This window comes from Terrapene carolina, unplaced genomic scaffold (genome assembly GCF_002925995.2).
Source record: "Terrapene carolina triunguis isolate 2854851 unplaced genomic scaffold, T_m_triunguis-2.0 Scaffold21, whole genome shotgun sequence".
NCBI classification, from domain to species: domain Eukaryota; kingdom Metazoa; phylum Chordata; order Testudines; family Emydidae; genus Terrapene; species Terrapene triunguis.
In genome coordinates this window covers 36,391,669-36,406,515 of record NW_020664372.1, presented here as the reverse complement: position 1 = coordinate 36,406,515, position 14,847 = coordinate 36,391,669, and the positions used below count along the sequence as shown (strand labels likewise).

General features: G+C 37.6%; 1 protein-coding gene across 5 annotated transcripts in view; it reads left to right on the top strand.

Annotated features, from left to right (window-relative positions):
- Positions 1–11,731, top strand: part of CCDC138 (coiled-coil domain containing 138) — a 62,752-nt gene extending 51,021 nt beyond the window's left edge. For 2 of the 5 annotated variants that reach the window (XM_026647704.2, XM_026647713.1), the window contains 2 exons: positions 8,892–9,030; positions 10,209–11,731. In XM_026647704.2, coding sequence (XP_026503489.1) covers positions 8,892–9,030; positions 10,209–10,380 — 311 coding nt within the window. In that variant the 3' untranslated portion in view covers positions 10,381–11,731. Of the gene's footprint in view, positions 1–8,891; positions 9,031–10,208 lie in introns of those variants that run through there. The other 3 variants (XR_003369606.2, XR_003369607.2, XM_026647732.2) reach the window with 3 other exon arrangements.
- The last annotated feature ends 3,116 nt before the right edge of the window (positions 11,732–14,847 follow it).

The following is a 14,847-nucleotide window of genomic DNA, read 5'->3' as shown; positions in this document are numbered from 1 at the left end:
TTTAGGGCATAACAATCTACAATACTGCAAATAAATACACAGAAACATTTGTTATGCTAATTATATTCTGACATAATTACAAGTAATAGGATGAAAATTAGAAAAGAGAAAAAATTAATCCTTACCTGCTCTCTGGTGTTAGCTGCACTACGCTATCTACACTAGAGGTTTGCACAAATAGTTTAGACTCTTACATTGGCATTGACCGTCTTGCTGAAAATTAAAATAATGTTAGACACTGAGTGTGAGAACCCTATGCAAGCGGTTGTAAACAAGTCTCCAACTGACCTTACTATAGAAAACTTTTTAAAAAATGCAAATAAAGAGAAATAAGTATAAATACTGTGCTTTGTTTAAATATTATGCTTTGACATTTTTAAATAACTTAAACTATAATTTCTAGGTGATTTTTTTTTTTCTTCAAGCCATAATGGTTGCTTACAGTGGCAGCTTCAGAAAAGGAAATTCTACGTAGCTTGTCCAAATACTTCACTCAAAACATCCTCTTGCTTTATGAATTTTCAAATGGCTGATCTTAACTAAATGGGTTCAGTTTTCCTTTAACAGATAAACATCAAAAGCAAATCTTTCCTTGTTATACCTTGTGATGAATTGGGCGTCAGATTTTGTGATAGCCATAAGAACACTGAAATTGCAGCTGGGGATTGAATGATGGAAGGATGATGCAGGAAAGAGAATTTAGTCTGTAACTTAAAATAAATAGATATATCCTAAAGAAATTTGTAGCTACCAAGATGTGTGCCTCTCATTGCCCTGATCATTTTGTTTCTTTCCCATTCTTCTGCCTTGCAACTGTCTCTGGCTTTTTTGATTGTTTGCTCTATCATTCAGGAACTACCTTTCTCAGGTGTGGAAACCACCTAGCAAAGTTTGGGCACTACAACGATAAAAATAATAATTAAGCAATACTACATCAGATACATTTTAAATACTGGTTCCAAACAACTGTTGTCATTCATCAATAAGATACAGGAACTTAACTTATCAAGTTGTTCCCCTCTCTTTTATAAATAAATTACTGCAGGTGACTGTATGCAACAGGGAAACAATTTCATTTCCTCCTAAGTTCTTTGCTGTTCCATAATCATAGTGAGGGACTTCTCCAAACGGTCAGTCATGTTGTCAGTACTCTGTCACTCACTTGCATTGCTGCCATCTCTTCTCCCTCCCGTTGGTGTGTATGTACATTAGCCACTGATGCTAGTAAACATTACATCTCCACATGAAGTGGAGGCAAAACCCCTACTGTTTAATTATTCAGTATGAGACTCTCACAAATATGCTTTCTGTCGTTCATTTTCGAAAATGACGTATACCTAAGTTTTTAAAAGGGAGTTTTTTTTAAAGACAATAACAGCCTGTGAGATTTTATGACTGTTGGTGACTGATCACAATAATTAATTGCTTATTGTCTATTGCAGTGTACTTTTGAAACTGAACTACTAATGCAAGTTGGTACAAATTTCTAAGGATGCCTGTGCAGGCTTGTACAGAATATTATAACTTGTACAAAATTCCTGACATGACAGATGTAGACTTCATAATCACTAAAAATTTACAAGAAAAATTAAATATAATTACTACAACCACAGACCACCAAAATAGAAATTTTTCAAATATGTTTTAGAAGCACTTGTTCACCTCCACAATTATTTTTCAGATAAATGTGCATTTAAATGTATTACATTAACATGGGCTTTCTAACAATTTACAGTAGTATCCTTCCAGAAGAAGTTACTAAGAGATTTTGTAAACTTAGTTTATAAAAAAAATTCTCTTAAAATACATAAACTATTTTTGATTGCTCTACTTCCAGCTAATTATATTCTGTGAGACCGAGCAATTCTTTCCACTTTGATGGTGGTTCTATTTTATTAAAGTAGTCAATCTTTTCTATAGTATTTTTAACTTATGCCTTATATTCTGTGTTATAAACTTTATCAAAATATTAACTCTTTTTTTCTTTAAAATTAAATTTTATTTCAAAAGGAATAACATAGGGAGGTCGTAAGAAGATTTCCCTGGCTTTATATCCTGTGAGTACAGAGCCGGTTAAGTTAGGGTACTGTGTGTGTCTGCAGAGGTGTGCTTCCTTGGTGTCTCAAATTGGGGATCAATTACTTTCTGTTTGTAAGCAGTTTGAGGCAAGGAATGTCTTTCTGTATGGTGCCTAGCACAATAGGGCTCTGATCCGTAACTAGGGCTTTCTGGTGCTACAGCAATACTACTACTACTAATAATAATGTATTTAGAGGTAACTCCGATTATCTTCAAGTCAGTGGGGAGAGCTTGCACAAAATGCATTCAATCTGAGCTTGAAGGCATATATCATCTCACGAATGTCTTTATACTCACTTTATTTTCTCTTGTCTGAAGACATATTTAAACAAACTTTGTTTATAAATTAGTTTGTGGATGCTAGTGGTCTTATTCATCTATATTTGATAATACTTACTGTGTTTTCACCAGCTTTCCTGCCGCACCTTCCTGTTACTTGTTCTTAGGAGTAACTCCCTTGGTAAACAAGGTATTCTTCAGCTTCCCATTATTATAAAATAATTCACATCACTTCTTCATTGGTGTAACGTAGACTGGGAGGGCTGCTGTCCTTATCATAACTTGGAAATGTGTACTCATTTCTTGCGTCCCTGGGACACTATAAGAATTTCAGTTGGTCTTGCTTCAATTGCTGCCTAGTAACTAACACAATCTGTTAAGCATTTTTGCTCAAGAGAAAAGTTAGTACCTTTCTAGGTCAAAATTCCTAGAAGTGGCTTATGTGACAAGAGTACAGTAGTTGAACTGAAATCCTCTGGGAGATTAGTTCTTTCAGTATGCTAGGTGAGCTTCCCTTTCCTTTGCTCACTTTAAGCTCCTTGCAAATATGCTAGCAGTGTACATCGATTGCACACATCTGTCTGAGAATGAGGCTACATCTGTAATCTTGGGGCCCATCTTTAAGAATTTAACAAGTTAGACTCACCTTAGCCATGATCTTTACAGTGTTACTAGGATTTCTGGGATAGATGATCTTTCTTTCCAGATTTAATATTTTGCCATATCTCTATAACAACTGCAGTGTTTCAACTAAATATTTTTCTTGGCTAGATTAAGGACCTTTGGTATAATTCTATATGTCAGTTCCATATTATATGCAGTGTTGTAGCTATTGTCGGTCCCACAGAGCTCCCTCTGTAGCTTGAAAGCTTGTCTCTCTCACCAACAGAAGTTGGTCCAATATAAGATATTACTTCACCCACCTTGTCTCTGTAATCCCATATTACTAATTTTAAGAGTAGCATATACATCCATGAGCAGTCCTCAGGAATAGAGCTGGTTATGAATTTTTTGACAGAATATTTTTGTTGAAAAGTGCCAATTTGTTACAATCAAAATTTTTCATGGGACTGTAACGGTTTCAACTGAACTTTCAGCAGGAAGGGTTTATCGGGTCCAGGATGAAATTTCTGGTCAGAGACACGCTTTCCCCCCCATCCCAGAATAGCTAATAGCCTGGTGATTAGGGACTTGAACCTGGCTCTCCCACATCCCAGGCTAGTGCCATAACCCACAGGCTGTAGAGTCAATTTCTTTCTCTGGCCAAATGGGTATTTAATTATTTATTCAAAGTGGAACACTTCTAACAGGAGAAACTGAGACCCCAGAATAGCCAACCTTCTGGTGCTCAGGGTACTCACCTAGGATATGGGAGATTCAGAGCTGGGACTTGGGTCTCCCACTTGAGATGAGAGCGCTAACCTCTAGGCTGCTGATTGTTCTGGGGTTCTCTTCCTCTGTTTTTTCAGAAAATGCACATTGTTTTGGTTTTGTCTCAGTGCTCAATAGGAAAACTTTTTAAAATCGTGAACACTTTAGCAGGATGGAAAAAGAATTTCCTGCGTAGATCTACTCAGGATCTGTCTGCCTCAAATTACATGGCCCTGAGATCTTGATTTCAATTTTTTTTCACAATGATCCCTATTGTCTCAAAAGTAAAGTACCTGTAGAAAGACTAGAGGTACACGTTGAGTATATGGTCGACCTGGACAGTCACATTAAGGACAGAATCAGATGGATAGTGACATTGCTCGATACCTGACAGAAATGGTCTATAGCTGTTCCTCTCTGGACACAATTACCTTAGAAAATGAAAATTGTTTTCACATTGGAACCTAAGTTACCTTTGTCAGATTGTGTTGGGTGTTGAATTGTGTGCTGGAATGATACTCCTTTCCTGAACTATATATTTTCCTCCAGGAGGATGTTTTTGTAGATCTTTATGAAACTGGCTTTCTGCTGTCTTGTTATGATGTCCGGTATAGTAAAGTCTTCAGACGCTTTACAAGTGTATGTTCCAGAGCCTGAATTTCCTTTTTTTAAATTTTGCCTTGTATTACAAACCACATTATCTTCATATAGAGGAATATACATTCTTACCTCTGTTCATCTCCTATTCAAAATTCCCCTCTAGCCCTCCCATCTCCTGTTGTGGATGGGAATTTTGGATGACTCCATGATTCTCTTGGGATGTGAACCTGCCTCATACAGTATTTTTTCCTCCTGTGTGATTGGAGAATCTGAGAGTTTGTCTACTCTTTAGTAGAAACCCAGCCCTATTCCTCTGCTCCACATTTGCCTGTTTTATTCTTCTGTTATGTCTTGTCACAAACCTAGATTGTGAGCTCTCTGAGGCAGGGGAACTTTGTGCAATGTCTCAATCACTAGGGCCCTGATTCTTGACTGGGGACCCGAAGCACTACCATAACATAATAATGGTAACTTGAGAGAGAGAGATAATTACCCACTTGTAATTTTGCTTCTCTGAAGATACCTTTGATTTCTACTCACCTTTTCACTGTCCTTTCAATTGTTGATTTTTTTCTGATGATCCTATCATAAATATTTGTAAACATTACTTTTGCAATTTAGGAACTTCTCTGTGTCAGGCTCATCAAGGGAATTAAAAATGTCTGACCTAAAGGGGAGTCTTAGAGCCAAAATTCATTGACAGCTAAAGGATGTCAGCCTGTTTCACTGTAGGGAAACCCAAGGGTAGGAATCCAGTGAAATGATACTTTCAAAGCAGAATTACATGAATTAATCCTTTCATCTACCTCTTCATGGGTCCTGTAAATGAGGAGGGTTTCTGTTACTCTTCCACTCTATTAGCCTATGTTTTGTCAGCCTTCTATCATGAGTAACTCCACGGTCTGCCTTTGCTATTCCTCAGCATTCCCATCCAACAGCATGAAACTGACAGTCCTTGTTAGTATCACTACTGTCCACAGAGTAGCAGCATGAAATTGGCAAATCTTGTTAATTTCACTTGGTGCTGTTAAATAAAGCTATAAGAAGCAGAAAAAGGCACTGGAGTCATCTGTTTGCGTACTCAGGAAGGCAACATTGCATTGCTTTGCATAGAGGTTACTTTTGGAGGGTATCTTCACAATCATATGGGCTAGAAACTATAAATAAACGAAAGCTTAAATTCTGCAGAAATTGATGAGTTAGACCTTCATGCTGACAAGGGAAAGACTCCCACTTGTCACTGCCAAGTAGATTTTTTTCAGCCATTGTTCGAAATGATGTTAGGTTGCTTGAGTTGTGCTTTCTGGGATTAGTTTATACTGGGTTCAGTAAAGCTCCTGAAATAAATTACAACCTTGTATTCACTCCCAGGCTATCTATTATGACTAATAAAAATATATATGTCCTTGTTTTTTTTAAACAAAGATGCATCCATCTTCACTAAATTGATAGCAGCACCTTGACATTTCATTTATAAAGTACTTTGCTCAACACACATGCAAAGGAACTTACAAAAGAAATACACTTTCTTCTTTGAGTGCTTGTGCACATCGATTCCATTCTAGGTGTGTGTGCGCCCACGTGCACAATTGTTGGAGACTTGCCTTGGTGGTATCCGTAGGATCAGCCGTGGTGCCCCCTTGAGTGCCACGCTCATGCGTCGGTATATCAGGCACCGCTGGCCCTACGCCCTCTCAGTTCCTTCTTACCACCCGTGGTGGTTGGTCGGAGTGCCTCTTTCCCTTGCTTCTCGGTGGTCAGCGGTTTTCTCCTACTCCCGAACCTTGTGTGCCAGCTGTAAATAGTTTTGTTTGTAATAGATTAGTTAGTAAGTAGCTGTTAAGTCCTGTAGTTAGTCAGTTAGGGTGACTGTGTGGACTTTGCCCCAAGCGAGGCATGCCCTGGTCTCCGGGTTTAAAGCCCTGCTTTGATTGCAACAGGCCTATGCCTGTTAGTGACCCGCATGGTAGCTGTTTGAAATGCCTTGGGGAATCCCACGTTAAAGAGAAGTGTCGTATCTGTAAGCTCTTTCGTCCCAGGACACAGAAAGAATGCGACATTTGCTTGAGGGCCCTCCTTATGGAGGCCGCTCTTTATCCAGCCTCGGAGCCAGCCTGGCCTGATGCAATGCCCAGCACTTCGGCCTCTGCGCAGTGCACCAGGCTCCTACCGGCACTGGTCCCCTTCGCCGGTGCCTAAGAAGAGGGACCCGGCACTGAGCAAGCCGAATCAAGGGCCACTGGGTAAAGGACCCTGCTTGGGCTATTATAACCATAGGAACATGTTGATTTGCAACCAAATATAGCCTTTACGCTCAATTTGGTACTTCCTTTTGCTAACTGGAAGAATATACTGTATATGTACATATGTATTTAAACAATTATATAGGTTAACCTACATTTATTTGAATTCTCAATTTTAACATTTTTTTATGTTAGAAAATGGTGAATGGTAAACACTTGATATTATTTTTACCCAGGATTTGTGCCAAGCTGCATTTAGATGGAAATGGGAATTAAAAGTGTACAAAAGCAACATTTTACATTTGTTTTTTATTAGATGCATAAAGTTACCTTATATATGCAAGAAACATAAGAAAGAAAACAAGTTTATCAGAGCCTATTTTGCATTTAAAATTTATTAAACAAAGGAAGTATTACCTGGAGTTAGTGAATTGACAGATATTTGAAAGTATTTAGGTGCTTAAGGGCTTGTCTACATGGTGGGGTGGGTAATGTATTCTACAGTGGGTGGGTGGGAGATGGGGTGATTTCTAAAGCACACTAACATGTTGCACATTACTTGATCCATGTAGACCCTGCTGGTCTTTAACATAGTGCTGTTAGAAACAGCACGTGTTAGAAACAGCACTATGTTAAAGCTCATTAGGGAACCTTTAGTGTGCATTAGCCGGGTCTACATTGACCAATTAATGCACAACGTTTTAGTGCACTTTAGAAGCCATACGTCTGTAGAGCACCTTACCCCACCATATAGACAAAGCCCTAAAAATGCAGAACAGAAACTAGTACTTACATTTGGAAAAATGTAAATACCAATATTTGCTCCCTTGTAAAGACTTGGGGGGGAGGGAGGCTACTTAATGTAGTACACAACATTTTGATAATTTATAAACCTTGAGTTGACCTAAAAAGTTAGCTATTTACCCCAGTTATACAATTTAAAAATAGGCACCCTTTATCTCGTTGTAATTTGAGGAGGGCTTATTGATGCTGCTGTATTTTTTTTTTTTTTATTTAAATTATTTTAATGGACTAAAGTAGGCTTAGGCCTTAATGTAAATTGACATAATTTCAAATGTAATTTGAAATAGGTTTATTTTAAAAAAGAAAAATATTTAATTTAAATAAAAATTGATTTAAATAAAAACTAATGAGTTTTTAATTTTTAAAAAACATCATCTACCTTTGGGTGGAACAAATGCACATTCATGCCCATTTCATAAGGGGGGGGACTTAGCAATATGATGCATGTATTTGTACACCTCTACCTCGATACAACGCTGTCCTCGGGAGCCAAAAAAGCTTACCGCATTATAGGTGAAACCGCGTTATATTGAACTTGCTTTGATCCACCGGAGTGCGCAGTCCCGCCGCCCCGGAGCACTGCTTTACCGCGTTATATCCGAATTCGTGTTATATCGGGTCGCGTTATATCAAGGTAGCGGTGTATTTGTATTCTCTTTGCCCTGTCAGGCCAAAAAAATGAATTGTTCACCCTTGGTGTCCTTATTAGTTTTTTGAACTCTTAAACACAGAATTTGATGGTTTGTAATTATAAACTAATTTGTTAGGTACGAAAATGTGATAAAATATGGACAGATTTCATTGTGTATATATGAGCAATAAGATTGTGGAGAAGAGAACAAAAGTGAATAGAAATGCAGCATGACTTGACCAAAAGCTTTAGGTAAGCAGCATTAAGGGAGTTATATTAATATTTATATGGATCAATCTTTTTTTTTTTTTGCTCAGTTTTTATTGCACCTGTCTTGAAGCTGAGTACTACTAAACAAACATTTTGATGACAGATTTCTTAGTTTCACATTAGCTTCTATAAGTATTTCAGTATCATCTGCTGACATGTACTTTTGCAGCTTCTTAAAGCAATACTCCTTGGTGAACCACCTTTGGCACTGCTTAGTGCTTTTGCCTGCTGATCACATGATGTGCACTGCTGATATGTGAGTTTCAGATAGGTGTGTCAAAGATGCAGAATTATCACTTTAGTTAAAAGTAGCCCTCCCTCCCTCCTGCCATTTTTTATTGTTGAGAAAGCAAAATGCTTTTACTGTGTTTACTACCTTGTTTTTATATTCAAGTGTTATTGGTAATGTCAGCACAGCATTGTAGCTCAGGTTCTGTAGTTTCTGATTCTGCTAGAGTTTTATGTCAAAAGTGCAGTAGAAGCCAAAAAGTTATGTAGTTTGTCTTGTTACATTGCAGGTATAAAGTGCACTACTTCTTCTTTTATTAACTATATAGTATTGGATTTTTTTCTGCCAAATTAATTGATGAGAACATTACATTATTACTTTACAGGTTTTTTGCAGCCTTTCCTAGAAGCCTGCAGCAATGAGACCTTTTTCCGTACTTGTTCTGTGTTGCTTCGAAATCCTAAACTCGATCTACTGATAGTGGAAAAACTCAGCATTATACTGCAAAAACTCTCCAGAATCAAGTAAATATTTTTTATTTTGTAGTCCTAGTTATCAAAAATTGCTGTTTTGTATTCCTCCTCATAAGCTTTCTGACTTAATTTTCTCTCCTTGACCCTAAGTTTTGCTGAGTTACTTTGTAACACAGTTTTTCTGGGTTGAAATTTACAAAAGGGCCGATGTGACATAGGAATCTAGATTCTATATTCAGAAGTGATTTAGGCACTTAGAAGCCTTAAGTCTTATCCACTTGCTGTGACAGTTTTGCTTCTAAGTGCCCAGAAGTCATTTATGAAAAGGGAATTTAGACTCTTAAATTTGACCCTTTCTAAGGATCTTTCTCTGTGCTTGTTGCTTTACGAATTTATTGCAACAGAAATTCTCACCTGCCTAATGATATCACATCTTGTACTGAATTATGCCAGTGCATTACTTGATTTGATTACTTCTCTTATAAAACAACGGAGACCTAAATTAAAGTCTTTTATTCACATTAGGTACTGAACACTTTTTTTTCCAGAAAATTAGGGATATATAGATTAGTTTTGATCTTCTTGAGGATAACAAACAAACCCTATAACTCTAGGTGGGGAAAACAAGATAAGTTTCTAAGTTGAAAGAAAAAAACAAACTATTTTTCATTGGAGATAAGTTAGAATTTAATAAATTGTGATTTTTTTCAAACAAAATTGCTTAAAAATTTGTAGACTGAAAAAAAAACCTCTCACATCCCTATCAGCAGTTGGATCTTCCAGTGTTGGATCTGTCTACAGTATTTTTAAATATCGTTTCTTTCTGTCTGTATTTCCAGGACTGTCTCTCTCCCCCTGCACTCTCCCCACCACTTGGTCTACTACCCAATCCCTCTTTCACAGCTATGAAAACTTGCTTCATCTCTTCCTTAAGGTTTCCTTGGGCTACATTTAAAAGCCATTTATCTGTGGGAAAGGATACTTCTGCATGGGGCCATGTTTCTTTTTTTTGGTCACACTGCAGCAAAACCATAGCAGTTTAGAGAGATTGCCATTATCACTGACAATGTAAAGAATCACATTCATGGAATATAAAATACAACACAAATTTTGGTTCCATAAAAAAGTCAGTCTCTCCAGAATAGTGATTTTGAAATTCTCTTCCCATACTTGAAAGTAATCCAATGAATTTTTGTCACTGACTAATTTTATATGAAAATCTTTTGCAGAAGTAATAAGAAGATGTTTGAATTGTTTACTATTCATCTAATGATCCAAGAGCTGCAGAGGACAACTCATCCAAATCATGCTTTTCTCTGTATTAACCTCAATTCAATTCTCTTTAATTTGGGCTTAACAAAGACCAACTCTCTTATCTCCAGTCTAAGCACAAGTCACTAACGAACTGTATTTTATTATGGTTTATGTTCTGTATAATTTGTACAAACAAGATTATATTTATTTATAAAAACTAGCAAAAGATAGTGCAAACTAGCTAACAAGAACATCAATAGCTCATTTATTACAGCATGGGTTAGAATTTGTCATGTTACCCTCCCTTATAATCAGTGTATTCATTGAAAGAGAAGGTGGGAAATTGCACAATCTTCAAGAGGCCTTCTTTGTTTTTAAATTTTAAATTTAGCTGAAATATACTACAGGGTTAGTGCTGTGCTGTTCTAGAAAACTGACCTGTTCAACACAACTGGCACCTGCTTGCTAGACACACCACTAGTACCTACTTCCCTCACAAAGTTGTGAAATATGAGTTAACCTTAAAAATATTAAAAATTAAAATTTTTCAGTGTTTTACCAACATTTATTATTGGTTTTTTGTTGTACAGGTGGCACATAACATGGAAACATTAGTCTTTTTGCAAATGTATTTCAGGAAAATGATTGTTTTAATGTACTGAAGTCAAATTGTGATGCAATTGAACTTGATGTATATTAGGTATATGTTGAATGAGAAATTTTCTCTGGTCTGCGATATCCAGTATTTACAGGAATCGCTGTTCACTGTTTTCTCTTTACTTATATGTATTTGCTGTACATCGCTGTGCTTTATTAACTCATGATACTGGTTTTGTATTTTTTATGGATTTTGATTGTAATATTTCTGAAAACATAAAGTATTTCTTAAATTTTTTGGAATAATATTACTTCAGTTAAAAGACATAATCTTTTAATAAAATGAATCCATTTTCTATTTTATTAATTTCCAAAAGGGCCATAGTCCAGTCTCCTACTTATGCACGCACTTTTCCATACATACTTTTTCAAACACTAACAGCGAATTAATTTTGTCATTTATATGGATAGGTATCGGTACTCAAAAAAATGCATATGTACAGAAAATGAGTCACTTGGCCCAACAAGTCTTTCATTTCTAATGTTTGTGTTTGATTATGCCATTCTGTGGAACTACAAGATATATTCTTCTCAACTCCTTGTAATTATATAATTGAAGCTGTGATTATAATTTAACAACCTGTTTTATAATAAGTCTGTTTTTGGTTAACTCTGTGACCAGTCCATGTGAAACTTCATACAAGATTAGTTTTAATGCCCTTTGAGTTTTCTGTGCAGTTTTTGTTTGGTTTCTTACTACAAAGTCTTTGAATTACGGCTCTGACAGAAATATTTCCATTGCAGTCTGACCTTTTGTTGACAATGTTTTTTTAAGACATCATTCTATACCAAATATGGTAGACGGGAAATCCCTGAGTGTATCTAGTGCAACATATAATTTTAAAAAAAAAGGGGGAGGGGAGATTTCAGATAGCTTTTAGCTATTATTCATCATAGCTGAAAGTTTGTGCCAATGATTGCTGATGGATTAAATCTTTGAATAAAAACTTCTCCCGCAGCAGATATATTTTTGTCAAATTTTATTTCACAACAGAGGTTTTACGTGCCAATTTTCTCTGTTAGCAGCCGCATTTCTGCTCTTCATGATCTGTTCCACCCTGCCCAACATAATCTTCTACCCCTGCTTAAGCATTAAAAATGCTAAGAAATTAATGTACAAAAAATTGATTTGTGAAGCTGTTACAGTTGCTACACACACCTCATTGTTAATTCTGCTCCTGCAGGGTTGTCAGCCTTCCATCACTCCATTTACTAAGCTGCTACTCCCTCCCAATACAAACAAGTACTGCACTAAACATCCATAACTAATAATAGCAGTAGGTGATAGTTTCATAAAGAGGTGTGTGCAGAAGGGGGGATTGAGAAGGACTGAACTAAGGTTGCCATGCCTGGTCTATGGTGTATTGTAGTTACAGTAATGTTAAGGGGATGTGCCTGTGGGTGGAGAAGAAGAGGGCATATGCTACTAAGGGTATGTCTACGTGCAGCTGTGAGTGTGCTTCCCAGCATGGGTAGACAGCTGTGCTAGCTCTGCTAGAGGTAGTGCTCTGAAAATGGCAGTGTAGCTGGGAGTAGCATGGGCCATGGCTCAGGCTAGGTGGAAGCTCGGGCTAGCTACCTGAGCACATAGTCAGCTAGCTCCAAGAAGACTAAGGCTATATCTACACTTTGAGCTAGGGTAGTGATTCCCAGCTCAAGGAGACGGATCTGTGCTAACTCTTGATTATTAAATCTACGGCCAGATCCTTAGGGGTCTTCCAGCTGATGAGGAGCTCTACTGTATCTTTGTCTAGGTACCCTCCGTGCTAATCTTTGTCCAGTTTTTAGCAAAGGAGGAATTATCAACACCAGAAGTGTCCTCAGCAACAGAGGAGGGAACTGTTTAAGCCTCATACTATCAGCTACATCTTCCTTTGGGATTCAGCTTCAACGTCAAGTTTGACATGAGGACAGAAGAACTAAACCAGTCCTATCCAATACCTTTTCTACCCCATTTGGGGAACTGCCTGTCACAATTCCACCAACATTGGCAGTCTATAACATCAGACCAATGGATTCTAGAGATTATTCTCAGTGGCTCAGCTAACCAGTTCTAAACCCTTCCTCCTTCCAAGCCTCCTCCTCCTCCTCCTCCTCCCCAGTCCTCTTCAGGGACCTATCTCATGAGACCCTGTTGTGAACAGAGCTGGAGTATACAAGAGGTACCACAATAGTACAGGGGAAAGGGTTTTTATTCAAGATGCTTCCTATATCCAAAAATGGGTGAGAGCCTTCAACCCATTTTAGATCTTGGGAAGCTTAATGCATTTGACAGAAGGTATCAGGTCATACAAACACCTGTCGGAGATGGTCTAGTTTACTTGAGCCTGCTTAAGCACAGTGGACTAGACTAGATGATCTCTTGAGGTCCCTTTCAGCCCTACATTTGTATGATTCTTGCTCTAAAGGAGGTTTATTTTCACATTCCAGTCTGACCATCCCATCAGGAATATCAATGTTTTATAGTAGGAAGGGACCACTGCTAGTGCAAGGCCTTCCCTTTGGCCTTTCCATTGCCCAAGGGTCGTTACAAAGTGCCATTCCATAGTGGCTATATATCTCAGGAAGCAAGGGATTTTTCTCTATCTTTACCTAGACAGTTGGCTTGTCAAAGAGAGAGAAGTTGGCTATAATGCAGATTTGTTTCCTTTTTGCCAATCTGAAATTGTGAGTAAATTGAGCGAAGTCACTTATAGGCCTGCTCAGAAGATTCTTTTCACAGGGATTGCACTGGGCACTGGTCGGCAGAGCTTGTTTCCCAGAAGAAAGTAATGCAAAGATAAAATGAGATATAGCCGTGCTTCTGCATTCTCTGGAGCAGAAAATTTCTTCTTCAAACTGATGAGTCTCATAATGTCAACCATGTTTGTGACCCCATGTGCATGTCTTTGAATGACAAGCTTACAACGTTGCTTGGCAAGCAGTTACAAACCATGCATGCATCAAAAATTGATGGTCTCCTAGAATGTATCACTAATGTGGGCACAGGATTTGAGTGTCATGAAAGGGATTCCCTTCAGTTCTCTGATACCATCAATATTAGTTACTTTTTACACTTCCATTCTAGGCTAGGGGACTCATTTTAACAACATTGTGACACTAAGGTGATTGGTCCTCAGCAGAAAGGAAGATGCACATCACTATACTGGAATTGTGAACCATCCAATGGGCTTTTAAATCATTATTTTCTCAAATCAGTCACAAGGTTGTTCAGGTAGCAACTGACAATACAATAGTAATATACTCTCTGAACAAATAAGAAGAGTGCATAGTCCCCTCAGTTGTGCAGGGAAGCAATCCATCTTTGGGGATGATGTATAAAACAAGAAATTTACCCAGTGACCATTCATGTAGCTGGGGAAAGCAACAATCTCGTGGATTACTTATGCGCAAAAAAAAAAAAAAATCACGTATACATAAGTAGTCCTTGAAGGCTCCTATGGCAAATGAAATCTTCAAATTGTCGGATTGACCAAAAATAGAGCTCTTTGCATTCAAATATAACATGAAGTGTTGAAAGCTTTATGCAAGGGCAGGAGGAGACAAGGAATCTATTTTGGATGCATTTCTGGTGGACTGAGAACAGGATCTCCTATGTGCATTTCCACCCGTCCCTTTTGTTCAGAGCATGATAAAACAGAACAAAGCCAAAATGATTTTGATAATACCAGCTTGACCCAGGCAGCAGTGGTATCTGGACCGGATTCATCTGTCCAAGGGGATATGTAGACTTGACTTGTCACAACAGTAAGGGAAAGCATATCACTCAGATCCTCAGTTGTTTCATCTAACGGCATGGACAATAGGACTTTGAGACTCTTAGACAGTCTTTTCTTCAGAAGTACAAAATGTCTTGATTAATGCAGGGAAAGGATCCACATGTAGATGTTGTGCATATGAATAGAAAGGCTTTTTATTATGGATAATCAGTAATAGAGATCCTTAATATCTAGTCTG